Source organism: Nothoprocta perdicaria, unplaced genomic scaffold, assembly GCF_003342845.1.
Source record: "Nothoprocta perdicaria isolate Ctin4 unplaced genomic scaffold, notPer1 scaffold_7, whole genome shotgun sequence".
NCBI classification, from domain to species: domain Eukaryota; kingdom Metazoa; phylum Chordata; class Aves; order Tinamiformes; family Tinamidae; genus Nothoprocta; species Nothoprocta perdicaria.
The window spans coordinates 8,124,559-8,152,266 of record NW_020455976.1 but is presented as its reverse complement, the minus strand read 5'-3'; the positions used below and the strand labels follow the sequence as shown (position 1 = coordinate 8,152,266).

The window sequence follows — 27,708 nt, the reverse complement described above, 5'->3', positions numbered from 1 at the left end:
GCTCGCACTGAGGCGGCGCGGCGCCATGGGGCGGCGGGCGCGGGGCGCGGGGCGCTAGGGGCTCCCCGCTCTCGGTGCGGCGGCGCGGGGCGCCCCGCTCTCCGTGTGGTGGCTTTGGGGGGCGGCCGGGGCCCCCCGCGAGCCCCTCCGCCATGCTGCTGGCGGAGCAAGCGCAGAAGTGGTTCCCCACGCACGTGCAGGTGACGGTGCTGCAAGCCCGCGGGCTCAAGGCCAAGGGCAAGGGCGGCACCAACGACGCCTACACCATCATCCAGCTGGGCAAGGAGAAGTACTCCACCTCGGTGGCCGAGAAGACCCTGGAGCCCGTGTGGAAGGAGGAGGCCTCCTTCGAGCTGCCCGGCTTGCTCATGCAGGAGAACCCCGAGAAATACGTGCTCTACCTGCTGGTCATGCACCGCTCGCTYGTGGGGCTGGACAAGTTTTTGGGACAGGTGGCAATAAGCCTCAATGATGTCTTCGAGGACAAGCAAAGGAGGAAAACGGAGTAAGTGACAGCTGCTTTTCCATTATAATTGTTSYTCMTYWTTTTTTTTTTTTTTTTATAATGAGAACTGTAATGTCAAAGTGCTCTGATATGAAAATAGGGTGCTGCTCTGATGTGCCCCAGTCCCTGACATTAGCAGGTTTGGTCTTGGGGACTGACTCCTCCAAAGAGAAGCTTCCTGTAGTCACCGTGGTTGGCCTGTGCAGAGGAGGACACCAACAGTAAATACCAACRTTTTTTGCAGAAATGAGTATTTGCAGCATGGTCTCGTTGCTATGTGTTTTCTCTTAATGATTTTGTCATTCTGCCTGGTGCTGTATCCACATTCAGCTCAAACCCCGGTCTGAACTCTGTATCTCATGAAGCTTGGTGTCATTTTCTCTAAAATTGTTTTTCTTCAATTGCTGCAAGCAAATGTATTAACAATTTTTATTTACAGCTTAGTGACTGAGTGAAAGCTTATACCCTTATATGATGCTTTTCTGATCCTGCTCAGGCTTAGGCCCGGATCCTGCAAGCTGCTGTGCACAGGCCTCTGAAGAAAAGAAGACTGAAGAAAAAAATTTGCTATTATAGGAGCCTCCATCACCACCTGTGTGGTCTTTTGTCAAATAAAATTGTGATTTGCCAGCACGCTCTGACATGAGAATGCAAAGAGAAAGTTAAAAGTGTAATCCTCATGGCAGTTTATTAGGCTGTGTGTAGATGTATCTAACTTTGGGGTGAGGTAGATCTAGTTTTCAATTAGAGTAAAGACACTTGTATAATCTCTCTTGTGGACATGGTTGCACAAGGATATCACATATCAGTATATGGGAATAAACTGTGTAGGAGCAGTACAAAGCATCTCTCTAGCTTGACATATGTTCATATTACACCTGTGTCCCTACGCTATTCGTATTATCCCCATTTTTTTTTTTATACTTGTCCTGAAGAAGCGATACAAGAACAGTGTGGAGAGCTCAAAGCTGCTTATCCCTAAGCAACGACATACAACTGCTGGCAGATCTCATATTTCTGCCAAAACTGTAAGCGATGGTGGGTTTGTGTGAGGCTGCAGTGACGTGATGAAGATGCTGGTGCATTTTATCCTTGCTGACCCTGCTGGGAAGCAGAGCATCAGGGCAGACAGTTGGAGACACTAATGGTGATGGCAACACCAGCCATGTCTTGTTGATCAGAGCCTGGACCACACTGCTGTTTCTGCAGACACCATCTGAAAAACCCAGTTCTGTTGATGCGCAGCGGTTAACTAGGGTTGCAGATCAAAGATTGCCCRTCTTCTTAAGGACAAAGCAACCCAGTAGTCTCTCTGCAGTATGGTAATGCCTGTAGCCTTATGGTCTTCATTTCTGCTCACATTGGATTCAAGAGGGTTCATTGCTCTTCAGACATACATCTAAATTACCATTGATGATTAGAAATACTTATTTTGCAACTTGGTAGGCAACTGGTTTAGTTTATAGATCCATCTAGTCTGCAGAAAAGTCAATGAGTGCTGTAAAATGATACTAAATCCAGAAACCAAGTAGGGAGAGACCCATAAACTGGCAGAAAAAATGTAACTTATTCGAGCATCGTTGTGATTAAAAAACCCCAAAACATCAAAAAAGGCACTTTTTTTATGGAACCATCCCTTTTTGTATCACTTCACTGAAAACAGTGTTGGAATGTCACAAGATTATTGCAAAAATTAACTGACATAATTAACATTGTCTTTGGGAGAGCTGATTACACTTTCAAGTATTTCCAGTATTCCTTTATTTGAAGCTGCAATAGCCTTGACTTTACGTGTTCTTTACTGTGTCATTCCTTCTTGAGTTTGAAAGAGGACATCCTGCCGTGCTGCTTCCCATGTAGAAGTGCAGCTCTGCTTCCCTAGACTCCGCTTCCCTCTGCAATTCCTGGGCTCCGTGCGGAGGCTCCGCTGCCTGCGAGCGAGACTTCAGAAGGGAGGTCCGGGGGGAACATTTTCCAAACAGCCCCAGGCCTGTTTTCAGAAGTTAATGGAGTATTTAAATCTGCAAATCTTATTAAAAATTGATGGGTCTTGGGGTTCTAGGGCCCAACAGCCATCCTTGTGGAAGTCGTGCCTATGTGCAGGTAGGCAGGTAGTGGGGCTTTGGCAGCTCGTATTCACTCCGTGCTCATTTAAATTCCTTCAAGAGAAAAYTATTGAAAATCTAGTTCTCACAGGGTCTTTTGATGCCTAGAAACCTAGAAAAAGGTGCCTCTAAGTTCTTCTGAAAAAATAATTCTGAGTCTTTGAGTTTTGAAAAGTTAATGTGGTCGTCTGCCTTTATGTCCTCATGCAGTGCACGTGTGTTGTTGTTTTCTTTAAACGTTAGTTGACGACGTGTGGATACAATATTTATACGTGCATGTGAGAGGAGGGCAAACCTTTAGGAATATATACCCAACTGTGTTCTCAGGCCAATGCGTTTGCTCGATTTTTTTTTCCTTTTAATTAAATCCTTTTGATACATTCTTTTGAATCCTAAGTTTGCCATAGACTAAATGTAATGATTTTGGACCTGAAGACCATTTAGCTGTGACTGCAGTGTGGGAACTGAGATAGCCTGTGCCTTTCAAGACCGAGTCCAATGTCTTTATTACCAAAGAATTCTGATGCTCGAAGGCTGTATTCATTGTTTCAAGAACACTAATCTGTTTTATTAAGCAATGTTTTTACTTTCAAATATGTTCAACAGGCTTGTGGTGTTATTAAATCCAGAGTTATTTTCTTATGTTGATGTAACCTTAACATTTCTTGCTTTGTTTGGGGATAAATGAGATCCAGTTATTTGATGAAGTGTCTATTGGTAATATTTCTACTTTTTAATATATTTAATAGCTTCCTCTTTCCAACACAGCTGTACATATGGTGCAGTAAGAGACAGACTCAAGAGTCACTAGGGTATTGCAAAAAAGATATTTAATATTCTACACAATGCTGAACCCTGTCAGCAATTCCCTAGTGCTTTTTTAGTRAAGAGGTATGAGAAGTGAAGGCTACCAGCTGATTTAAAATTCTTAGGAAAACTGTGGAGTGTGTGACATTTAGTTTTTTGGGGTGTTTTTTTTTTCCTCGTTTTCTAATTCGGAAGAAATATATTTACAATTTTGTTGCAGCTTCAAAAACATGCTAGAGAAAAATAATCCTTTTTTACATTAGTTTTTTGTTCTTACTTGTGACAYGTTAAACACACTTTTTTGTTTGTTTGTTCGTTAAAAATACGTTCCCTGAAATAAAGTTTTCAAGCAGAGGCCTGATAATAGGATTTGTGCTCTACTAAACTTCCTCTGGCACCAGCTTTAGAGGAAGAAAGCGGTATATTTAATGTAGCCTCATAGCGAAAATACTCTGCACGCACATGCAGGCTCCTTTCTCTTTCCCTCTGAAACCGATGATTCTTCACATCCATAAAAGTGAAAATTCCTGGAGCAGCTAGATCCAGATGTGGCTCAGAGGGTCCCGTTCTGGGTCTCCGCGGGACCCGCAGCCGGAGCATCTGCAGGGCGCTCCTTTGAGCTCGCGCTGTCCCGGTGCACGAGTGCCCGTCACGCAGCTGGAGCCCTGCAAAGCCCTGGCTCTGCTGACTCCATAGAGCCAGAAATGGCCTTATTTCTCTTTATTCCTACTCAAGTTCTTGTCTCCAGAGATGAAAATGAGAGTATTGATCCGTTCTGCTGTTCAGGCTCCAGATGCTAAGAGATACTGCAGAGCTTTTTGCAGGTGATTGAAAAGCTCAGAGAACACTGTTTTGTTGGACGCATACTTAGCATAAGTCTTCTCAGATTTSCACTGTGGTTTTATTTTTATAATAAAATCCAGGGGTGTTTGTTTATTTGTTTGTTTTTAGCATCATATATCCTTGATAATTGGTTTTATTGGGTTTTTTTTTTGGTCTTCCATTGCAAAGTAAGCACAGCTCTTCTGCTTTTGCTTTTTACATTTACATGAAGAGCAATCAGCATGATCAATGTTGTTGATCAGATATGCTGTTATTGTGATTTCTAGTCAATTAGAGTTTATCTTAGCCTTAATACTGCTGAAGATCTGGCAAAGCGTAACATAAAATATAAAAATTTCAAATTATCATGGAATAAAAAATGTCCATTTGCTATTTAATTTACTACAGTAAATTAATTTTTTAGTAATGTTTCTTAATGTCTTTTTGGTAATTTTTCTTAATGTCCATGTTTATTTTTTTTGCTTGTGTTCTAAATGAACAAATGCAGCAATACAAGAATGGATTTTCTGATGTTACTTATTTCACTGGCATTCACTTGGTTCTTGTTATTCTCTGATTCCACACTATTTATTGTCCATTGCTTTATTACCTTTCCTGGAGATCTGATTTAAGATGCAACCCTGGAATGTTAAAACTTGAAGGTTTATTTCTTTGGTTCAGTTATTATTTCTTATTGAATTTTTTTGAGGAGTTTTTTTATTTGTGACTTAATTTCCCTTTTCCCTGGTTTCTTTATTATCTCACTCCCTCCAAATTCAAGGACCACTGACAAAAATTATTTACCTGAATATAATCCAGTAAAAGTATCTTGGCCTTATCTAAGGTGCTTTTCTTCTGCTTCCAGCAGTCATATAAGATAATCACAAATAACTTATCATAACAAAAAAGAAAAAGAGAAAAGTTGACCTCAGTTGGTACCCCTTGATAGGCGCTTCTTCTTTATTAATTCCAAGCTTCCTGAAGGATGGAAATTCTGTGACTTCCTCCAAAATGATGCGAGTTCCTTGGCAGCAGTGTGAGCAGGAGACAGGCTCTCAAGTAGGTGTCTTCAGATGCACCTTGAATTCTGCACAAGCAAAACCAACTACCAGTAAATAGACAGCATGATTGCCATGGAGCCAGTGCTTGTTAGCAACCTGAGCCTTTTATAAAACAATTATACAAAGCATAATAAAATATAAACACTATTTACACATTGTGCGTCTTAAATTTAAGGTGCTAAAGTGCATTTCAGAGTTTAGTTGTTGAAATGTCTCGCCGTAAAAGAAATCATCAAAATGTTGCGGTGTGGAGTAAGAGGAAAAAACCTGCTTTCCTGAAAGCTGTCCTTAAATGTGTAGTAAGGATGAAATTTCTGAAAGGCTTAGAAATGTTAAGGATGTTCACAGCTTTCTTGCATGGCTCCTTCAATGAATGAAAAACAGGAAGGAAAGTTAGTAGTGGGAACAAAAAGGAAAGGTGGTTATGGGCGCTTGTGCTTCAGGGGAAGCCAGAAAGTGGAGCCCAGGAGTAGCTGAATGGGATTACAGCAGTATATTCCAAAAGGATCTAATAATATTCCCAGCATTTACGACTGGGCAACGAAAGCAAGCAGATATTCTGMCTCAGAACCAGAGTGCCATCTGCACCAAACTTCTTCCATGCTTTATTTTCTGCACACCCAAGTGYATGGACACACATGTGTGCACACAGGCACACAACAGAAATAGCTGAACGGCCCTTATTTCTCATTTGGCTATTTCAGTTCTAAAATAAAAGTTTTCACACGTAATCTTTACCCCAAATAATCAATAATATAAACTAAGGGCAATTTARTTACTTTGATTCCAGTTGCTGTTAGCAAACCTTTGAGGCTGGTGTGATATGTGTCAGTTCCCATATGTTTTGGGGTGTTACAGTGTTGCTCTGTAATATTTATTTCTGAACTCTGTTTCTTGTGTCTCCTTTCATTTAAATTCCAGAAATTAATAGTATTCATCTTTCTGAATGTCATCACTTATTTTAATATTTAATTCATTCCCTTCTTCATTTCCCTTCATACACTATGTGGTCTGTCCTCTACCCCTTTCCTGAATTTTCTGCTTAACAGCTTTGGGGGCGGTCTCTTCTATGTGAATGATTTATCACGAAACAAACTTCTGCATGTTTTAAAGTGCATTTGCTGCTAAGGAAGATGTTAAATGGGCAGTTCTGAGGTTTAGGTTTCATTTTTACCCACGGGCTATGCCAAATTAGTGAGATTTTGGTGTAGTAAATATTTTCAGCATCCCTAACCAGAAYATAAGTAATCTGAAAGAGGTAGTTCTGGAGAGCTGAGAAGTAAGGCGCCATGTGGGAAAATTCCTTTAGTRATTACCATGCTGGGTAGTGGAAGGAAAACCAAATCAGAAATCCCTCTTTCCTTTACAGGTTCATTTTTCCAGCTAGAAGGCTCTAATTCCTCTTAAAATAGATAGATGAACATCCCAGCGGTTCTGGAGGTATTAGAGTTGTAGGTGTATAATTAAGAGCACATAATGATTTTTCTTACCATAGTGTTAGTCTTATGGTGAGGAGTATTTTGAGTGAAACTTCTGCAACTGGAGAGAGGGCTGCRCCTTGGAGCTGTCAGCCCCTAGGGCAGCTTTGAGATGAAGGCATCGTGACAACAGCGTGTGCTCTGAGAAGAAAAACAAGGTCGCGGTTTCAAAATATTTCCTGACTGCAGCATGGAGTGCATAATGTGATGAGTAAAGATAAGCAAAAGGGACTTGGAAAGGAAACCAGAAAAAAGGGGAAGAAAAAGAACAGCTGAAGAAATCCTGATGAAAATATGAGCCAGATAGATGGAGAAGGAAGCCWGAGTTTGATAACTTGCTCACTAGTGGTACCCGAGTTCAGTGTTTTTTTAAACTCCTCTATCTTTGTCAAGGTGAAGGGTTTGACACTGTTAAAATGGTGTGTTTTATTTCAGTGTTATGCAAGAAATTGCTACTTTCTTTCTCAGAAAAAGAGGAAGTCCCCCTGCCCATGCTTAATCATAGTTTAAGTAATTTCTTCACTATTACAAAATACCCTTCTTATGGAGGATGTTTTTATATGGGTTGGCTCCCAGCAGGACKTTTCCTATTCAGCTTCAGCCTTGTGTCTTGATCTCTGTGAGTGTATTTAAAAAAAAAAAAAAAAAAGAGAGAAAAAAGTCACAGGATAGAATGGCAATATAATACTTCCAAAATAAAAACGATCAGAACCCTCTGCGAGAGAGAGGAAGCCCATTAACACAGCCCTCAAAAGCGTGTGAGAAAGAGAAGCAGGAACTGTTCTGATGGAAACCATAGSAGAAACACAGGAATTAGAGGGTGTTTGGAGGCCGTTGTCCTACAGAACATTTGAAGGTGAGAGCAAGAAGCGTGAATGTGATTCAGAAGGCAACAGGGCTTTCTTTGAAGTTGAGAAAATTTGCCAGACTTTGTACAAGGTCTGTTTAAATAAAGACTGTCTGCAAGACTGGATGTAATATTTGGTTATTAAATAAAAGGGCATCTGCTCTCATAAAAGCCACCCTGTTTTGTTCGTGTATGTTATTGGCTATTTTCCTGTTTTGTACAGGCTTTTTCTATAGAATAAGCTCATGGCAGCCTGACAAATGGAGCATTTATTGTGGCTAAAAGTACTGTAAACAAAACCAAAATAGCAAGTTTTATTGACTTTTATAATGCATTACAATTTTGAAAATTGGCAGTGGTAGAGTGGAATTTAGTATTCTAGGGCCAAAATGTTGTTATCTGAAAACAGTGGACTTTATTTTCCAATTCTTTTTTTATATTATATACAATGCTGTTTCTCTATTTGCTGCTCACGCCCATATGTTGTAGAAGCAGATTATAATGAGAAACATTTACAGACTCGGTTGCTCATTCATGTACAGCTCCACACAAGACTTTTTTTCTGTTTGCATTTATTCTCATCTGCTTTAAAAAAAATAATTATTTGCCTTTGAATTAGAACAAAATCATGAACCGAGTCTGCTTCTCATATTCTGCTGTTACGAGCTGAAGCATATGGAACCTTCATTACAACTAAAACGAGATAAACTCTCCAAGGTAACAAAAAACCTCCGTGAAATTCCTATAAAATTAAATATATGTGTTTTATACAAAGATCTGATCCAGCAGTCATTATTCAAGCAGAAATTCCACTGAAGTCCAGAGGAATTTTGCTGGAATAAAAAGTTTATGATGAAATTCCTTTGGAATCAGTAGTGGTGTTGATCCTGGTCCCAATAGGTATGAGATCCAGTCCCTGGTGGGATCCTGTTATCTTATTCAAGTGGGAATATCTTCTCTGCTTGCTTTTCCAGCTGAATTTCTTTTTAGTAAAAGGTTCTTCAAAGTCTATTCTGAAAAAGTACCAGCTGCAAAGGCCATGCACTGGTTGTGTGTTGAAATTCTCCTTCATAGAGATGCCATTAGCAGTTGAATACTGATAGCAACAKGGAATACTTGTTAATTCATAATAAGAATATCAATTACATTGTTTTCAAAGGAAAAGTTTCCTTCCAATGTCTATAATCCTGTTGATTCTAAAGGAAAAATTTCCTTTCATACAGCAGAAGCTTAAGAATACATATCTTGATGCTGTTCTAGAACGGGTTAGCAGTATCATACAGCGATTTAAAGTTTCAGTGATTGCTAACTGCAAACATACCAAAATTCATGAATCTTATCAGATACAATATTAATGTCAAGACGTGCAAGGAAGGAGAGTTAGAAGGAGAAAATGCATCTTTACACTGAGCCATTAAGTTTGAATCCCGAGTGAGGTCCTCYAAAGGACTTGGGGTCTCTCTGTCCATTAAACGTCTTCAAACACCAGGTTTGCTGTGTGGTCCGTAAACGTGTGCTCCTTCTCTCGCTGTGAATACAAACAACATCTCCTGTTAATTTTAGTGACTATCTAACCAACCGTGGCAAGGACTTTTTCTCAGTTTCAGGGTGCTTTTTCTTGAACAAGCAAAGTCTATTTTAATTGAAAATATATGGCCTGCGTCTCATGCAGGTTTATTGGCAAAGCTTTGCTTGTTGTGGTTGTGGTGTTGTTCTTTCTTTGCATTTTCTGTTCTCTTGCTCKCTCTTACAGCTGTGTAATAAATAGATGGGCTTCTGTTGTTTATGTTTTCATTAAATACTCTGTAGATGAATTAAAGAGTTGCTGGAATCAGTAATCTGGAAAGGAAATCTTATTAACGAAAAAAGGAAAATGATGTCCATTTTTTATGGAGTTAAAATACTTCATTATTTGCGTGAGTGTTTAACATATATAGGTATGGAGTTATCTCACGGACTGAAAAAAAACTTCCTTCCTAAAGGTTTAATTGTCCTATATTTTTTTACTTAAAGATCGGCTCCTYTGGATCCACATTGTCCTGTGTTAGGACAGAGGATTTCTTTTTTTTATTATTATTTTGTTTTAGTATGGTATATAAAATCTTTTGGACATAACAAAGCAACAAAAAAGTCATAATACTCTTTCCTCTTTATTATTTCTTTGGCAAGTCACCTTTAGGGGTGTTCTGTCAACTCAAAAAATGGTATCTCTGCCTGCAAACCTGATTTCAGCTGTCACCTTTAGAAATATTTATGAAATCTAAAAGGAAATTGAGGGCTATTTTTCTCCTTTTTTGACCTTATTTTGTGTATTTGACAGTGTTGAATAATGTATGTACCGCTGCATAATCAATTTCACAGCTGTGCTGYTAGGCAAGTTCACTTTTTAGTCTCCGGTTCAAAAGTTATCCCGTCCTGATAAGGCTCTGCTCTACGTTGGCAGAGGTGCACACATTTCTCCTCACACTCCACTATGGGGTAGGACAGTGAGACAGTAACTGAGGGGTTGCTAACACCCCAAAATTGAACTTTCTCTTGAGCCAGCTGATGCAAGCATGGAGTTATAAATACATATTTTATGTATATATATGGGTATATTTGTCTATAAGGTAAATTAGTAGTTTATTTTTTAACATTTGGGAAGGATTTGTACACTTTTCTAGGACTCRTGGCTGTAGCATCATCACTACACGGGTAAAAGAGTGTTTTAAGGTGATTTGTCTTCTCTTCCCTGAAGGTTTTTAATGAGCTTGGGAAGTGTATTTGTTTTATTTATTTAACAGTGAATTAAGTCCTATGGTACTTGTCATATGGTGGGAGAAGTGTTAGAAAATTCAAGTCCTGCAAAAAGATAAAAAATGGCAATAGAGAAGATGTGAAAGTAGTCAGATGGGTTTAGAGAAAATGTGAAAGTAGTCAGATCTGTATTTGAATATGCCCACGTGCCCCTTCTGAAAGGAGACCATTGGTGATATGTACATGCAGAGAACTATAGGGAAGGGGTAAAATATGGATGATGATGAAGATAATGATGATGATAATGATGAAGAAGAAGCCTTTATTGGCCTGTCCAAGAAGGACACTTGGTTTTTTGAAACAGATGATGACACCTTTGCTCTCCCATGTATGGAGTGAAGGGCCATTTCAGGCTACTGGTGGCYTGCAAAAAAAAAGGGGGGGAGGAAAAATGTTTGCTGATGTATAAACCTAAGCAAAATCAAAGGAGAGAAGGTAACTGGGTGAAGTATTTGTCATGCRATATACATCCAGGTAGTATACATCACTGCTAAGTAAAGGCCACTTGGAMTATATCAGTACTTTTAAATGGCAAAATAAAATTCATTTATATTCATAATTAATGTTAGATGGAAATTCTGCTTTGTAAGCAGATGCGAGCTCTTTAAATGTGATGAAGTTTGAAATGCTTCCACCGAATCGACTTTGGTCCTTGAAACGAGAGAACACAGCAAAAAGCTTTTGCTTATTCATTTATTAATTGTTTCAAACACAAAAGAAGACAGGTTTTTCAATAGGAATGTTATATTTTTAGTAGTGGAATTCGGTTTTCATGTTTTTGAGTTTTAATAGCAAGATGGATACAGTGATAAATAACATAATAGTTTAATGTCTAGCTTCTAGAAAACACAACGTGACTTKCTCTTTTTCTCCTTTAAGGTGGTTTAGCCTAGAGTCCAAGCAAGGAAAGAGAACTAAAGACAGAGGAGAAATAAAGGTCAATATTCAGTTCATGAGGAATAACATGACAGCGAGTATGTTTGATTTGTCAATGAAGGACAAAACCAAATCCCCTTTCGCCAAACTGAAAGACAAAATGAAGGGGCGAAAGAACGACGGGACGTTTTCGGATACCTCCTCTGCGATCATTCCGAGCACCCACACACCCGATGCAAACCCAGAGGTTTACGGGAGTGAAGTGCAAATGAAATCCAAACCAAAAAAGCCTTTCCTGCTGGGACCTCAGCGCCTGTCGTCAGCTCACTCCATGTCAGATCTAACAGGACCACACATCTCTTTGGAAAAGATGAAGGCCGGCACGGTTGGCTACCCACATGTTTTCAAGCGCCAACTGGAATCGTTTGGTTCGGTTGATGAAGGTGGTAAGTGAAGCACTAGCTGCTTAATTTTAGCCATTATAATTACAGTTCATTACTATAAGTGTGACAAGATTCAAGCATCTTTTTCTTTAGTTTGTGAAATAACTATAAGACTGAGAAGTTAAGGATGACCTAATACTTCCACCTCCATTATTTGGCTGTAAATGCTAAATGCAATTTCAGAGCATGGTAGCTGGTCATATTCTATGATAAATTATCAGTTTTCTTACGTTCTCATTTGAGTGTATGTTATAATGGGCCATTGCATAGATGGAATTCTGGGTGAAAGTAGCTTGTCTTGTGAAAAGAAGAATCTACTTTAAAATATTGAAAACTATCATCAAAGTATTAGATCCAATGTATAGGAAAATCTGCAAAGTTTCCATTGCTCAAAGTGATCATGCACCAATAGACTACTGTCTTTTTCTTAAACGCCACTCCAGCCACAGCTTTCTTCTCAATAATACCTAGTTTTGACACAGAAGAGAAGTTTACAGTTGTGAATGTTGCTTCGTTAAACTTTTCTTAACTATAGTCATGGCTGCTCATTTTTTATAAAATTGGTTAGTTATTCTGTGTTTTGAACTGAGATTCTACTGCGAACCATCTAGACCTGAGCTAAAACGAAGCTTTTTAAAATGAAACAAAATGAAGTTCTCTGCATGTCATAAATGATGGTATAATATCTCATTGCCTATATACTAATGACAGATTGTTTGCAGGGAGCCTAAAATCTCCTCACAGAAGGACATTAAGTGTTGATACTTCTAAAATGAACCAGCCTGACAGCACAGTTGATGAAACTGCACTTGAAGCACAAAATGACCCATTTACCAACGTGAGTGCTTCTCTACCCCAGAAATTTGCCACACTGCCACGACAGAAGAACCCCTTTGAAGAAAGCCCGGCAGCGTGGGATCAAAACATAAGTTTTTTTTCCAAGCCTGTTGAAATCAAAAAAGAAATTAAAAAAGAGAAAAAAGAGAAAGTTAGCCTTTTTGAAAGAGTGACTGGGAAGAAAGATAGCAGGAGGTCAGATAAACTTAGCAATGGGGGATCAGACAGTTCTACTGATTTGAAATCACCTAGTGCATTTGGTGAAACTCATCAGGAGAGTTTTGATTATGAGTCAACTAATCCGTTTATGACAAACTTCAAGCCTACAAGCATGTTGCCATCTTCAAGGTAGGTTTTTACTGTATTGTGATCTGATATCTTGAACATGTTATATAAATGAAAATGAGAAGTGTTGAGGAACACAGTCTGTGCTTTATATATATGTTTATGTAATTACTTGTCAGATTCTAAGTAAAAATTATGAACTTATATAGTTTTGAAGTTACATTTTATATTGGGAGTCATTTTGGAGTTGCATTTATATTGCTAATATGTACTGAGGAGCGTTCTGAATTGCTTGGGCTTTTGGAAGACCTTGCTCATGCTTCAGAACAGGTTTCTAAAATCCTGTCTTTGAACGCTTCTTGCTAATTATTACGCTCTTGCTAATTATTACACTGCCTAATTCGAGGGCAAGATTTTAGAAGGGAACTTGAGGAAGCAGAAGCAGAATAAATAAAAGGATAAAGAAAAAGTAATGAAAACACATTATACACTGTGAATGTCACCACTTGAGAAAATTTGGGTTTAGATTATGTGTATTAAACCATAAGAACTGAACACCATTTATTTCCAAATGAGAGCACCCACATGGGCACTTCACATGTTTGAATTCATTTGGCTCCCTGCAGCTTTTCTGAATTCCTATGAATTCAAGCCCTTGCATAAGACAGAAATTCTATGTGCTAAACGATGTGAATGGAGTTGTAGGGGCTGATAAACTTTSATCTAAATAAGCCAGGTTCATCTTTGTTTGCCTATCAACAGTTTACTTGTTTTCCTTTAAAAATAAAGTGCATCCTTCAGTTTGGTTTATTTATTTATTTATTAGATAGGAAAATATATCTCATATACATGTGCATGAATAAATGAACATACCATCTGTACTGCATACCCCATAGGAAAATGTTTCAGCAATTACATAGTTTAACTTTTATTCATTTGAATTCTTACTTTTTCTGTATGTTAATGCTAGAAATTGTTTAATAGCCTGTTTTTTTTAAAAAAAGGTAATGATTCATTTTAATTTCATGAGTTAYATTGGTTTATTCATTCCCTTTCTCAACAGCACTAATCTTGAATTAGTTACATAAAKTGAAATGGAGCAAAATCCCCCTACTAACTGTAGAAAAGAGGCATTTAGTAGATTCYCCTGTAGACTTCAATGAATTTTTTTGTGTGTGTTTTTTTTAGTGTTTTCTGTAAGTCAGGTCAGTTCCACTGTCATAAATAATGTGTATGTCTACAGCCAAACCCTTAGAATATTGTTTACTTAATTATGGATTTTTCTAGATTAGAGTAAGGTTAGGATGTAGTTTGGTTTTTAAGAAGTTAAACTTTCATTTAAATAAGCTAATTTAAGCAGGAGTAATTTAAATAACTTCAAATTTTATAGCATTTATTGTTTAAAGTGAAGAATATATTCAGGCAGTTGTTAGATATAAGTAGTGAAATCTTTTAAAGTTCTTGAATGCAACATATCTTGATAAATATATATCTTCAACAGTGATCATTATAGACTTTTCTTCCCTTTATTTTGTAATTAAAAAGCTCATCACAGTGCCTGCTTAGGAGGACTCTAGTTGTTCATTCCTTCTCTTTGTACAAGTCTCTTTTACACATTCTTGACTTTTATGTAGACATATACTTTTGATAAGACAAATATCTATTATATTATTTTCTAAAAGCCAAAAATAGAAGAGGTCATACTGTTTATTATAAGACAGCTATTATGGAATAATAGCTATTGTTCAATATTTAAAGTTGTTTGCTYTCTATTTTTGTATGCGCCACTATTATGGTCCATGAAAACTTTTAAAAAATAAGTTCACTTTCTTTCATATATATCTTACACAATGATTTTCTTTTGAAGTAGAGACTAATACAAAATGTGCATATTTAATAAGTTTACAGTTTAAGTTTACCTTTTATCTGTGGAGGACATGTTGAATAGAATCCATTTTTTAATTTTGAGAATTAGTAATACTGTGAAGAAAGAATTGTATAAATCTGTGGCACAAGATAAATGAGGTTGAGCAACAAATTCAGTATGCAGAAAGCATACACAGAGAATTTAGATTTGGAGTTGCATTTTATTTACTGAACATACTAAGCCCTTTCTTTTTGCTGGACAGCATCTTCAAGTAGGTAACACCTTCTTAATTACAGACAGAACAATAAAGCTTGTTAAAAATAGTGGTTTAGGGTGGATGAGGAGCTTGCTTTGGAGGTGAATCTCCACGTTATCCTCCTGTAGGCACAAGTGGACATTGGGTCTTTGAGACAAGACCCAAGTGCCAAGGATCCCCAGCCCTGCCGCGTGCACGGAGCGGGTGTCCTGGTCAGTGTAGCCCATTCCTGATGTCCAGGACCAGTTAGTTCTGCTCTGGATTCGCTTCTGCTGCTCTACGCTGCCCAGTGGTGCAGGCAGCAGCTGAGGGAGAGTCCTGGGGCCTGGGCCCTGCTCTGCCACAGCAGAGCCACACACGTGCAGCCCTGTCCCCCACGCGCCGTGGGRCAAGTTGTAACAGAGGGACAAACTGGAAACGTGGGGCACACGTGTTGGCACCGTAATTAGATGATGCTGGTGGCCAAAGCCCTTGACTTTGTGGGGGGAAATTCTTCCAATGTTTAGGAGTAGTAGAAAGTAAAGGATCCAAGATGACTGGAAATAAATAAGAGGATGAAGTCATATTTTCATACACAGGTAAGAAGTTCTGTTTCTCCCCATGAGGGAGAAATATTTATAGCTGGTTTCCTCTGCTAGCTATATAGTTATGCCTTTTTTTTTTGTTTGATTCCATTATCTGTACACAGTGAATACCTCATGAAATAACTTTAAATAGGAAATTGCTTTCCTAAATTCAGACCAATAAGCCCATTCATTACAGTATCCTGTCTAGTTAGAACCAGATGCTTCAGAAGCTGCAGGATGCCCCATGAGGGGCAATCCCTGGGGGAACTTGTTTGGGAAGGAGTTTTCCCTAGCCCACTTCAGCTTGTTTGGTTTACAAGAGTTTGATTTCTCTTTCTTTTTGTTCAAATTTCATAAACTGTTGTGGTTAAAGCTACTGCTTTTGCCAAAATGGATATCTTTGCCCATGTATTATTGCCAAATTTTCTGACTCAAATGTGGTATTCACACTTTACTTTTTATATTGTTTACAGAACTTGCAGTTAATTTATCAGACTTCTCGACCAGTGATTTTAATTGATTAGAAAATAAAGATTTGGGTTTATGATGATGTACTCTACTGTTTTCCTCCAGGTTTTTGGAATACCTTCAAATCTTTATTCATGTAAAAGGCAGCGTGAGATGTTTTTAGTTTCATGCAGAGGTGAGAATCTCAGAGAGAGAGGGCTTTTCTCCGTTCTCCCTTTGTAAAAGAAAGAGTAAATTCTCCGTGGGCCGACTCCAAAGTCTTTAAAGTTGGTGGGAATCTTTTCCAGTGGTTTTGGTGAGCTTTGGGTCACACTTAGAGTCCATGCTAATTAATTTTGTTTGATATTCTTGACTAAGCAATAATGATTTGCAGAGCAGCGGTTGATAATAGTATCACTGACAGTTGGCTGGCTGAATTGCTGACCAAGAGCCCTTAACCCAGTCAATCTTTAAGAAGAGCCAACTGGCTGCATTCATATGGCCAAGAACTGCTGTCAATAATTGCTGTTAGTTRCTTATTTTCACTCTTTTAATTAATATACTTCCTTTGTGTTTCCCAGATACTGATAAAGGGAAATTAGCAGTTGTTTAACAAAACTTACAGGATTTTTCCCTAAAAGCAAGAAGTATGCGAGAGTTAWWTGAAAATCATGATTTATGGTTATTTTACTTAGAAAGACTTAGTAAGAATCCTGGGGGAGAAAAAAAAAAAAAAAAAAGATGGGCAGACACATGTTCTGTGACCTTGGTTTCCTGCTCTAGTTCCGTCCTCTGTATAATAGGGATGATACTCAGTTACCTCTTCTAAACACTATATGTATCAATAAGTTTTTATTAAGGGCTTTATAGCTACTGTACTATGTGTGTTAAGATGTTGTTTTATTGTCTGGGATAAATTTACATGACAGAATTGAGCTATCTTCTTGACTTCTAAAACATTTTCTAGTCTCATAGARACAGAAAAAAAATGTGTTTTTGTAGGTGTTACAAAATACATGATTTCCAAAGGATCCATGTCATATAGCCAATGTAGAATTATTAAGCGCACAATATGATTTAGAATGTCAAGTCATTCTTTAGCAATAACGAGGTTTGTCTTCAGACTTACAAATACACTGCTTTGAAACTTTTAACCAATATTTTCTTAAATGCAATCATTCTTATAATTACTTTTGTTAATTGTCGTGGCTCTCAAGAGGTTAATTTGCAGTCAGTAGCCACATGGATTTTGTATCAAGCACAATTAAATAGGTTGACAGTGCTCCTGGTAAATAAGAATTCTTTGTGAAATGACCAAACCTTTATACATGATTTCTCTGAAATTGTTTGTGTTTAGGAAAATACACTACAGTAGGCTAATAAACTGATGTGAAAATTTCTCAATTTACACCATTTGACAGGTGCTAAAAGAAAAGCATCTTTAATTTTAATGTGTTATTAGGACCTTTTTAGAGAGATAGTACAAGTTATTAACAAGGTCCTCTGAGACAGGAGACGGGTAATTAACAAGACCTACAGAAAGAGAGTTTAGGTAATTAACAAGATCTTAGGCACTGGACACAGGGAAACAAATAGTCCAATATTTAAAGCTGACAGGTTGTTACTAGTCTGATCAAATTCTGGATCTGGAAAATTCAAAATTGAATTGACAGGTGCCTATGAATCTTCTAAGAAACATTTATATATGTGTGTGTAACTGTGTGTGTGTGTGTRTATATATATTCCTCCACACAATGTATATGCATGTAGATATGTAAATATATATGCATGTGCACATATGCATACACATATACAAAGCAAACACTTTTTAAATAGCATTCCCATGCTATGAGCCTTGCAAGGTATCTCATCAATTTAGAAAGTCTAGCGCTGTGTCATTAGAGGCAGTTTGTAGATACCATGTTCTTAAAAGAAGGTAATTCCCAAAGCAAAATGCTGTTCTGAGGAAATATGAAAATAATTTTTGCTACATGTCATGATCACACTGCTTTGGTCATTGTTGTGGCAGGTTAGAGCAATTGACTCCCAGAAAGATATTTTAGAAATACTTGTTCTTGACTTTGCATTGAATATTGATGAAATTCTTCATCAATAATCACTCTCTTTTTCCCCCAATTAGTTGTGTGTTTTATAAAAKCCTTTTTCAAAAATTGATCTTGCTGTATGACAAGATTTTTTCAAGTTTGCATTGTATGCTGGTGCATACAAAGCAGCAAGATTTCAGGAATCTTTCCTGAACGTATGTATGAGCCATGTGCAAGGAGGAATGCACTGGCTCTTCCATTTGCTTAAATAAAAGTTTTAAATAATTATATGCAATTTCATTATTAATGAATGCAGGAAGTATCTAAAATTGATAAAATTCTGTCTCTTCCTATTAAGAACTAGAGCTGTTTTTAAATAGTTGAAGAATTATTCTCAAACTTTTAATTTAGTTTTGTTAGGGTTTTTTTGAGTCAGTTACTCCTAAAAATACCACCTTTTAGTGGAAGTACTGGCACAACCTTCAATATAGTGGCATAAATGATTGTTAGTAGTCTCTTGAGGATAAAACCTCAATAGTTGTTTAGCCATAGAACATTATGTTCAGTACCAGATTTCTTAGTTTGGTATACACGTGCCAAAAAAAAAAAAAAAAGTGAGAAATATTTAAATTCTTAAAAATATTGCTTTTCATATAAAGTTGTTGATGTTTCTTCTGTTTCTCCAGAAAGTTAAAGTTCAGCTGAGTGCACTGTGTTAGCTCAGGTGTGAGTTTAAAATGCTTCTTTAGCTCTGAATAGTAATTGCATTTGCATGATTGGTGTGCCTGGCGGTATGCAAGTAAAATTCCCATTATTTAAAGATATTTATGGGGTTTTTTTTTTTTTTTTTGAAGGAGAGGACTAACCATTGTGTAATTCAGGCTCGTAACTGCAGCCCTGGGTGCCTCCAGTTCCCATGATCTGTCTCCAGTGGTATTAGACACCTTAGAATCAGGCACCCAGTAGGAACCAAATTCCTCTCTCTTTTCAATATCAAGCAGTTGATAAATGTGCACAAGTTAGGGATCCACCTTGGCAATTGTGCCTACTTTTCAGTTTCTTTACACAGATGTAATGACTGTATGAGGTTCAAGAAAATAACAGATCATGCCCTCTGCCTTCTGTTTTTTTCAAGCATTTAGAACAAGTACAGCAAGGCGTTCTTTCAAAATATGTATTTCTTGGTTGCCTTTTCTCAGGCAAAGCAGTGTAGTTTCAGAGTGCCCAAGGGAAATCGTYGTTTTCCTAAAGTGCATTTTGTTCAGGACCATTATCCAGCACTGAATTCGGAGGTGGTAACTCCATTATCAGGCCATGGAACAGCCTGTTGCCTTTGAGGGCGCCAGTGCAATGCAGGAGTATAATCATGACAGATCATTTTAGGAATCCATGCAAACGAATATGTAGATTGAGAACAAATGATTTTTCATAAGAATGTGTCTTATGTTCAAAGTTTGAGACTTGGGGCCAAATTGTTAACTCTTGGCTGAGAGTTGATACTAAATTGAAGAAAACAGAGTGATACCAGCAAAAAATAATACTCTTTTTGTGTCCTGGAGTTATGCAAACTCCAGAAGACCTTGGAATATGGCTTGACAGCAGGAGAATGAATATAGTGAAGTGTCTTAAGAGATGTTACCCAGAATCTTGATTGGGAAATAGATGGTAATATACTTGCACTGTACTTGCATCACTGCCAGGCATGACAGTCATTCCTTCTCAGAGTATAAAGTGATGGCTGCACAGCCAGACACAGCAGGCTAATAATATCCTATGGAAAGCTCCATTTCTGAATTTCATCAGCTGTATCTGGTTTTATTCATTTCTCTTGTTTTTTCTAGAACATTGGTAATAGCTAAAACTGCATCTTAATATTTCCAGGCTTTGATACGTGTTGATAAAATCCAAAGAAAAATATGTAACCAATGAAATAATAATTGGTTCAAAGACCAAAGAGGAGGGATAGAAGTAATSTTTAAACTCTAAGGTTAGCAAAATGAACATGGAGAGCTTTGCTAATTACCTGCACACAGACAGTCCRTATTAAAGTAAAAAACCTGAAAGCTCACCCTGAACAGTTTCATGTAATGGTTATGTGTAGATTTCAATATTTTGAATAGTAAAGATTAGTGTGAATAATATCCTAGTTTTAATTTCCAGTAGTATACATTACAATGATTGTCTAAATAATATGAGTAACAAAAGATAAGTAAAAGCTTTTTCTCCTTAAGAAAATATGGTTTCTATACAGCACAATTGAAAAAGTTTGATTCCCATTTATTATGTTGTCAGAGCAAATGGTTCAGGCAGTAAAATGTTTAAATCACTTATAGGCAAGATTTTTTAAACAATGTTTTAATCTCTGGGCATTTAGAAACTAAATATTTAAGCAGCCACTAGACCCAATGTTTGAATTTTTAACTACCATTAAACTTCAAAGGACAAAATTACATGACCCTGTCATAAATTTGAGCTTGTCATAGAACCTAAACTTAAGATAATTTTTARAATAGATGTTAGAGACACTCAAAGCAGCTTTACCAAATTGGAGCTCTGTAAGTTCCAGCCCCAGTTCTCAGCCTGTGCTTAGCARTTGTGGCCAGCCTGTTTCTGGAGCTACTCTCTCTACTTTGTTCTTACCATGTTAAAGTTTCTACGCAAGTGGCATACGCTCATGAACTGATGTAAATACTTAAAAAAATCATAAAAAAACAGTGTTACAGAAGAAGAGCTTCATGTAGTTCTCAAGAACATATTTAATTAATGAAAATAACTTCTTTTTTATGGTGAAAGTTATATCCAATAAGAAAGCAGTAGAAATTCAGYCATAACTACATTTAACTGATGCTTTTGTGGCTTCCCAAGATGGTTCTCTGCCTAGAGCACGAAGAGGAGATGCTGGATTTGCTGATGGTGCAGCACAGCAGGCAGGAATCAGGTGCAGCCTAAGTTATGCCCAAGGTGACAATGTTAATGGTGATGCCTTTTACTTTGTTTCGAGGGTGAATTGGCAAAGAGTCCATTTGATGGAAAATGAACCTTTTTTTTTTTTGACTTGTAAATTGAGCAATTTTGTTTGGGAGTACCTGAGGAAAGAAAACAAGCTGAAAACTTTTTACTAAAGTGTAACTGTGTTTTTGCCACAGCAAAACCTCGCTGCCGGTTTATCGAACCCTGAGAAAAAGTAGGGGCAGGACCCTACGTCTTACAAGCAGGCTGTGTATTGTGGTTGTAACAGAGTAAAAAAATCTTTTTTTATATGTATATAATTACTTCAGAACAATGCTAGAAATTTAAGAAAATGGATGTTTGGAGGAGGTTTATGATCCCTGCTCGATACGTGTTCTGTAATCGTGGAGATGTGTTTTCTGTGTTACGTTACTATGAGCAACCAAGATGTTCACTTCAAGGGTGTCTTATTGCGATGAAAKGTAAAATCAAACATAAAATCTCTGATTAGCTTCAATACTAAACTCCCAACTGCATGCATTCATAATTTTACAGTGTGTTCTTTAAGGGCATTACGGGGTTCTCAGGCCATGAGTTATAGGTTCAGCTGTGGGAGTCTGCAACTCCTCACGCTCACCTCGGGCTGCAAGAGCTGCCAGGAAACCCTGCGAGGCTCCATGGGACCCTGGAGCTCCCAAGCTCGGCAGTAGACAACCTGATTTTAAAAAGTTATATACGGTCTCTGAGCACCTGCTTCTTCCTGCTCAACTGAGGAGCTATATGTTCTCCACATATCTTAAAATACGAGTGACAGCGTTATTGGCTTTGGGATTCCACTGGTTATTTTTTTAAGTAATTTTTTTTCTTTTTTTTTTTTTCTTTTGCATGTTCCTTCGAGTTGCAGCATGTGGAATACCCAGACAGGCTGTTTTGTAACTGCAGTTATAAAGTCCCCACTATTCCAGAAATGAATACCTCCGAATACCTCTTTTTTTTCAGTTGAAAAAAGAAATAGTCCGTATTCTCACTGATGTGTATTTCTAATGTGACTTTCAGTTGTTGGACTGGTGCTTTTCTTTTAAGCTGCCTTTATGAAAAAGAGTCCCAAACCTTATTTCACAGAAACTATCAAGTCATTGAGTGCAATAAAAGCTCTTGCTTTCTTAACCTTTCAGAAACTCGCTCAGTTGAGCAGTCAGGCTGTATTATTCTATATCTTGTCTAACATGAGGAAACAGTCCCTAAAGAAAGATAGCCCAAATTAACGCCACACTTTGTTAAATAGAGACATTCTTGGTTTTCACCAAGCTAATTCGATCCAGTTCAGTTCACTCATTTTTTTTGTACTCCCATCACAAAAGGCAGCCATGAATGAAGCAAGTTCATCATGTGTTTGACACATCAGTGTGAAACTAAAAGGCAGACTGTGAGGGCAGGTTCCTGCCTTCAGCTTTTCAGACAATACCCGATGAAAGAGGCCCCTCATTCAAAACTTTTCTCTAGCAAACGAGGCAAAATGCTTGAGATCACTGTTACAAGCAGGTATAATGGGAATTAGCCAGAACTTGYCTCATCAGACACCTTTTTATTTCTAGTTGTGAGTGGTCGTGTAATCCAATCTGTATTTAATAACCTCAGTCTTGCAGATGGTTTGCTGGATTTTTTTTTTTAAGCAAATGATTCCCTACTTTTTAACTTAAAAAAAGAGAATATTTACACTGTGAAATATATGATTTATAAATTCAGGTAAGGTAAGAAAAAATTCTTACCTTCGCCTTCTGCATATTTGGGATAATCACTAGGTCTGTAAAATAATAGTTTATTTACTCAAATATAAAACAAATACTGTTAATATGAGTCAGCTTTTCAGCTCTGCTTTAACTTGGAGATTTCACTAGAATTTGTCGCAATTGCCGTGAAAACGTATGGTAAGTATTGTAGGTTTTGTCTAAAGACAAGAACTTGACAAGAACAAGATGAAAAATAATAAAAACTGTAAACAAAGRGTATGTGACAATTTCTTTTAACTTTGAGTATTGTCCTACATTTCGTAAGTTCAACAAGTCAAGAAAATGTATGAATTCATATACCTAACTATTTACCTAAAAAAGTATTAAGGTATTCTATCAGATAAGTATATGTTGGTAATGTTTGCTTGTTTTTTTTGTTTCTCCCACAGTTTTAATACGAATCCTTCTGGCATTGAGGATCTCAGGAAAACGATGGTGAGTTCGGAAGCGTTGTGGAAAGCATTCAGTCAATGCCACCTAATTGGTATTGACATGAAGTGTTTAAGCTATTATTTTTTTTGTCCTCTTATGAGGAAATGTTTCTTTGTGTCCTCTTCAATAGATATTTCTAGAAAATGTAATAAAAAAATGTTGCTTGGAGACTTAAGACTGGAACAAGACAGCCTTTTACACTCAGTGTAAAATATTTCAGTAACTACTGGTATTATTTTTCACCCCTCTACGTCAGAGATCTGTCTGCGATCTAAAAAGAAACRCATTTGCTTTGAGGCATTGCAGGTAAATCCAGAGAAGTGAGTCAGGTGGATAGTTCTGCACTTACCTGTGATAGATTGGTTGAACTAGCAGGTGTTTCCCATCACTGTGGTTGGAGACTTGAGGATTTTTCTAGTCAAAAGGGAAGTAATGAACTTATATATGACAAGATTCACAATGCAAATAATAAGTGTTGAATATGAATAATGCAAAAATGCTGCAAATGAGAAAATAGTTTATTATTTAGAGTATCATTTTGATTCTAAAAGCACCTAGAATAAATTGTGTACTAAGAAAGAAARTGAGAAAAAAGAAGTCCACAGTTTCTTTACTTGAAATAAAACGCGGCCYTACTAGAATTTGTTCTCCAAATAGATCAAATCTTTAAAAGTGTGTTTGTTTTCARTTTTTAAAACATGCAGCAAATAAGTTGCACAAGCCAGTAAGAGGTTGTATTTTTTGTTTTATGCTCTTTTATGTAAATGACTGGTAATAACATTTGATGTTGTTATAAACTCCCAAGTTTCTATAATGTAAGAAACTGGTGGGAGATGTCAGGGTATATGAAGGCCGCCTTTGATCAGATAGTAAACTGAATTCTACGAGGCGGTTACTTAATCTCTGACAAAAAACAACATCAAAAAAATGATTTAACTTAGCATCTATTGTCTGCAAAGTAACCATAATTACAGTTTCTGTGCGCTTGCAAATGTACTACTGCAAATCATGTAATTTATTGCTGGTAAAAGCATCCCTGTAATTCTTTTAAGGAATAAGATGTGAATTGTTTCATTGAAAGGATTTAAAGGTGATAAAAGAAATCCTTGATGATTTTTCTTTTGGAATATCAACTATCCTAAATGTCAGTTGCAGGATTATAAGGTGGTGCTCATTTAATACGAAATACAATTAGAAGCAGAAGAAACTGTGTCTTTCACCCATAGTTTTGAATGAATCTATTTGATTTTTTTTTAACATTCAAGATTACTTTCTAAGGTGTTTGAAGTAATTTATATTAGATTCTGCAGTAATAGCCCTCACCAAGTTATTATATTTCTTCCTTGTGCATCACATTTAGTAATTATGTTTTTATGTCTTCTACTCTGGTGCCAACACCTGTCTCTGCAAGCAGTGTTTAAGTGGGAGCAGTAGCCAGTTGAAAGGGCAGCACGAGCTCTTTAAGGCCTAATTAAGAACTGGAAGGAAGATGAAGCGAGTAGGACAAAAGACGTGCAAGAAACTTAGATGATATTCCCAGGGCAAAATTCCTCATTAGAACAATAAAGAGATGATCATAGATTGCCAGGCCTTCATTTTATCTTACTTCGTTTCCTCCATTTCCTCGGGATGTCAGTTGGTAGCCCAGTAATATTATGCAGCTGAGAGACAACCATTCTTTACATAGCCTGTTGCTTAGGGTCTTTCTTCTTAGCAGTGCATTGTAAGATTAATGTTTTATATTAAAATTTTTGTAGCTGTTTTATAAGGATATGGTTGTTCCTTAATGTCTCCCTTGCTTTTTCAAACTGAACATTTAATATCTCCTACCTTTAGCAGTACTTGTTTCTAAGTACTGAGAACATATATCTAGAATTTTATTTAATGCAGTAGRTTATTCCCAGAAAGTTCTGTACGGAGCATGCATATAACAAAACAGCTTTAAAACATATGTATTGCACCCATTTTTCTAATACATTTTATATAATAATTTTTTAAAAATCATTTTAGTTTCTGTGCCTCTGCCAAATCAGAAAATTAAGCAAACCTTTATTTTTAGATATGAAAGCTTATATAATATCTTATATAATGTTTTTCCCAATGCATAAAAAAGTTTAGTACTGTAAGGAGAAGTTTTTACTCCCCTCTTATAGAAGAAGATTCACTGTATGTACAATGACCATAGAGTAAAGCTATTTTATCTTTTACATTCATTGGAAATTAATTAAATTAAAACCAGTTTATAAATTTCATTGGGCATTTTTAGAAAGTGGGAATTATCACTTAAAATAGTCCAACTTGTTCATGTGAGATTGTTACTAACGACTAAATACATGTGGATGATTATGGCATATCTCAAATGTAGTGAGAAATTATTTTAAAAAGCATATTTTCAAGACCTGCTGTCAGAATATAACTGATGGAAAAAGGCTGGTAGTTCTGTGATGCTTCAGCCTATTTGCAGTGCATCATCCCTGTTTATTACCTTTATTTGAAAGCTTGGGCCACTTGCATATTTTAATGATTAGATTTAGGCCAATGTGTAAATATTGATGTGTACTGAAAGAAATGAATGAAGCCAAACACTTGCATATGAGTTTATCCTGTGATGGGATCCAGGCTGGGCTTGCTTTTTCAATTTTAATGACTCGGTGCTTTATCAATTTTAATGACTAGGTTCAACTGTAAACAAAAAGCTGTGCTGAGTTCATAGTCTGTCATGTTGGAGGTTTGGGATTTGAGAGATTATATTATTTTGCTTAGCTAGAGGTTCCATATCTCAAAAATATTTCAGTTACAGTGCTAATACTTTTATAAACMAATTCTCACATTTTTTTTGGTCAATTACACATTTCCAAATATTTATAGTCTGGTTACTTAAGGTCAGCACGATTTCTTCTTGAGAGAAAATACAACTCACAAGTTTATAATGTTTTGGACTGTAAGTTGCCCTTTATTATATGGACTAAAGTTTTCATTTCTGATAAATCCTTTATCTATTGATTCATCAGAATTCATTATAGAAAAGACTTAATTTCCCCTGCTACTTAATTTGGCTCTACCTGCTTTACAGATAGCAAGAAGGAAAGATCTTCACTTGAAATATAAAATAGAAAGTTATAATGAATGATTCTGAAGACAAGGCTTGGAAGTTTGCTTGCACTGATGACTAAAAATGGCATATAAAAGACAGATGAGGACTGATGTCATTTAAAGCTTGGTAAATGGTTTGCTTAGTATTCTCAAAAGGTGGCACTTCAGGAAAGCTATGATAGAGCTTGAATTCTCTGGGCTCTTCCTGTTTTCTGCTTCAATTAAGGTTACCACATAGGTAATCTTAACGTTTTCAAGATGAATTTGCTAGCTGTTTTGGGGCTTAATGCTCACATGCACATTAAATGTGCATGTTTCTTTATGAGAAAGTTTTCTCTTTTTCTGAGATGATCGTTTTAGATACTTATTTCAAACTGGGCAGCCCTGTCWGCATGTGAATTCTCTCTTTTAGGGTTGTTGGAGGGAAAAGCTCTAGCAGACATAGAGATATAGTCAAAGAAAATTTGATTAACTCAAGCAGTCTACATAAGAACTATATGAAAGGCAATAATCTGTCAACCTGCTCAGAATAGTGAACTACTTAATAAAATTTGATGGTGCTCTTATTTTTTTTTTAACTTATTTGTAGGAAGGAAATCCTTTTGATGCCTCTGCAGGATACCGTAATCTTACTTATGAAGAGATTTTGCAGGAGCTCGTGAAACATAAAGAGCAACTTAAGAAGAAGGACACCCATATTCGTGAACTTGAGGATTACATTGATAATCTTCTCGTACGAGTAATGGAAGAAACGCCTAGTATTCTCAGAGTGCCATATGAACCTTCTCGAAAAGCTGGCAAATTTTCCAAAAGCTAAGATGATACTTGCTGGTAGTTTCTGCTGAATGTGTTAATGGAAGGAAAACAAAACATTTGGACTGCTTTTCATTCCTTTTCTCCTAAGAAATTCCAGGAATCAGGGAAGGAAGGGAGTACAGTTTAAGTTTTTCATCTTTTCTTTTTTTTTTCTTTTTCCTCCAAATACGAGCACAACTGCCAAAAGTAATATTCTGTTATGTTAGCTAAATAACTTCTTAAATTAACGATGATACAATGTTCTGTGTTAAGTGAACATCTCTTTTAGCTACAGAATATTACTTGCACTAGAGTAGATCATACACATTAAATACGTCCATGCAGTTTTATATGGTAGTCTAGTTTTCACCATCTGGCAGTTTCAACTGGGAAAGCCTGTGCTATTTTCAATGTTTTCTTGACTGATTATTGGTATTATGTAAATTTTCTCATTTTGGTATTACATACAGCATGCCATCAAAACCACTGTTTTCAAGCCAGATTAATATGCTTTGCTAAATCTAAGTGTGGCTCGTTGCAGTGGAAAGTAGTTTGTTTTATACATATTACCAGAAAACAGTGATGCACAATCTTTACAAAGAGTAA

At 36.9% G+C, this 27,708-nt stretch overlaps 1 protein-coding gene across 2 annotated transcripts; it reads left to right on the top strand.

The window, feature by feature from the left end:
* The first annotated feature begins 152 nt into the window (after positions 1-152).
* On the top strand, positions 153-27,193 carry RAB11FIP2 (RAB11 family interacting protein 2). 2 transcript variants are annotated; one of them, XM_026050499.1, is made up of 5 exons: positions 153-505; positions 11,301-11,743; positions 12,463-12,925; positions 23,172-23,217; positions 26,897-27,193. In XM_026050499.1, exons 1-5 carry the CDS (start codon positions 153-155, stop codon positions 27,122-27,124), a joined length of 1,533 nt encoding a protein of 510 aa, XP_025906284.1. In that variant the 3' UTR covers positions 27,125-27,193. The 2 variants fall into 2 exon arrangements, with proteins under 2 accessions (XP_025906284.1, XP_025906285.1); XM_026050500.1 differs by lacking the exon at positions 26,897-27,193 and adding an exon at positions 23,345-23,497.
* Positions 27,194-27,708: the final 515 nt, after the last annotated feature.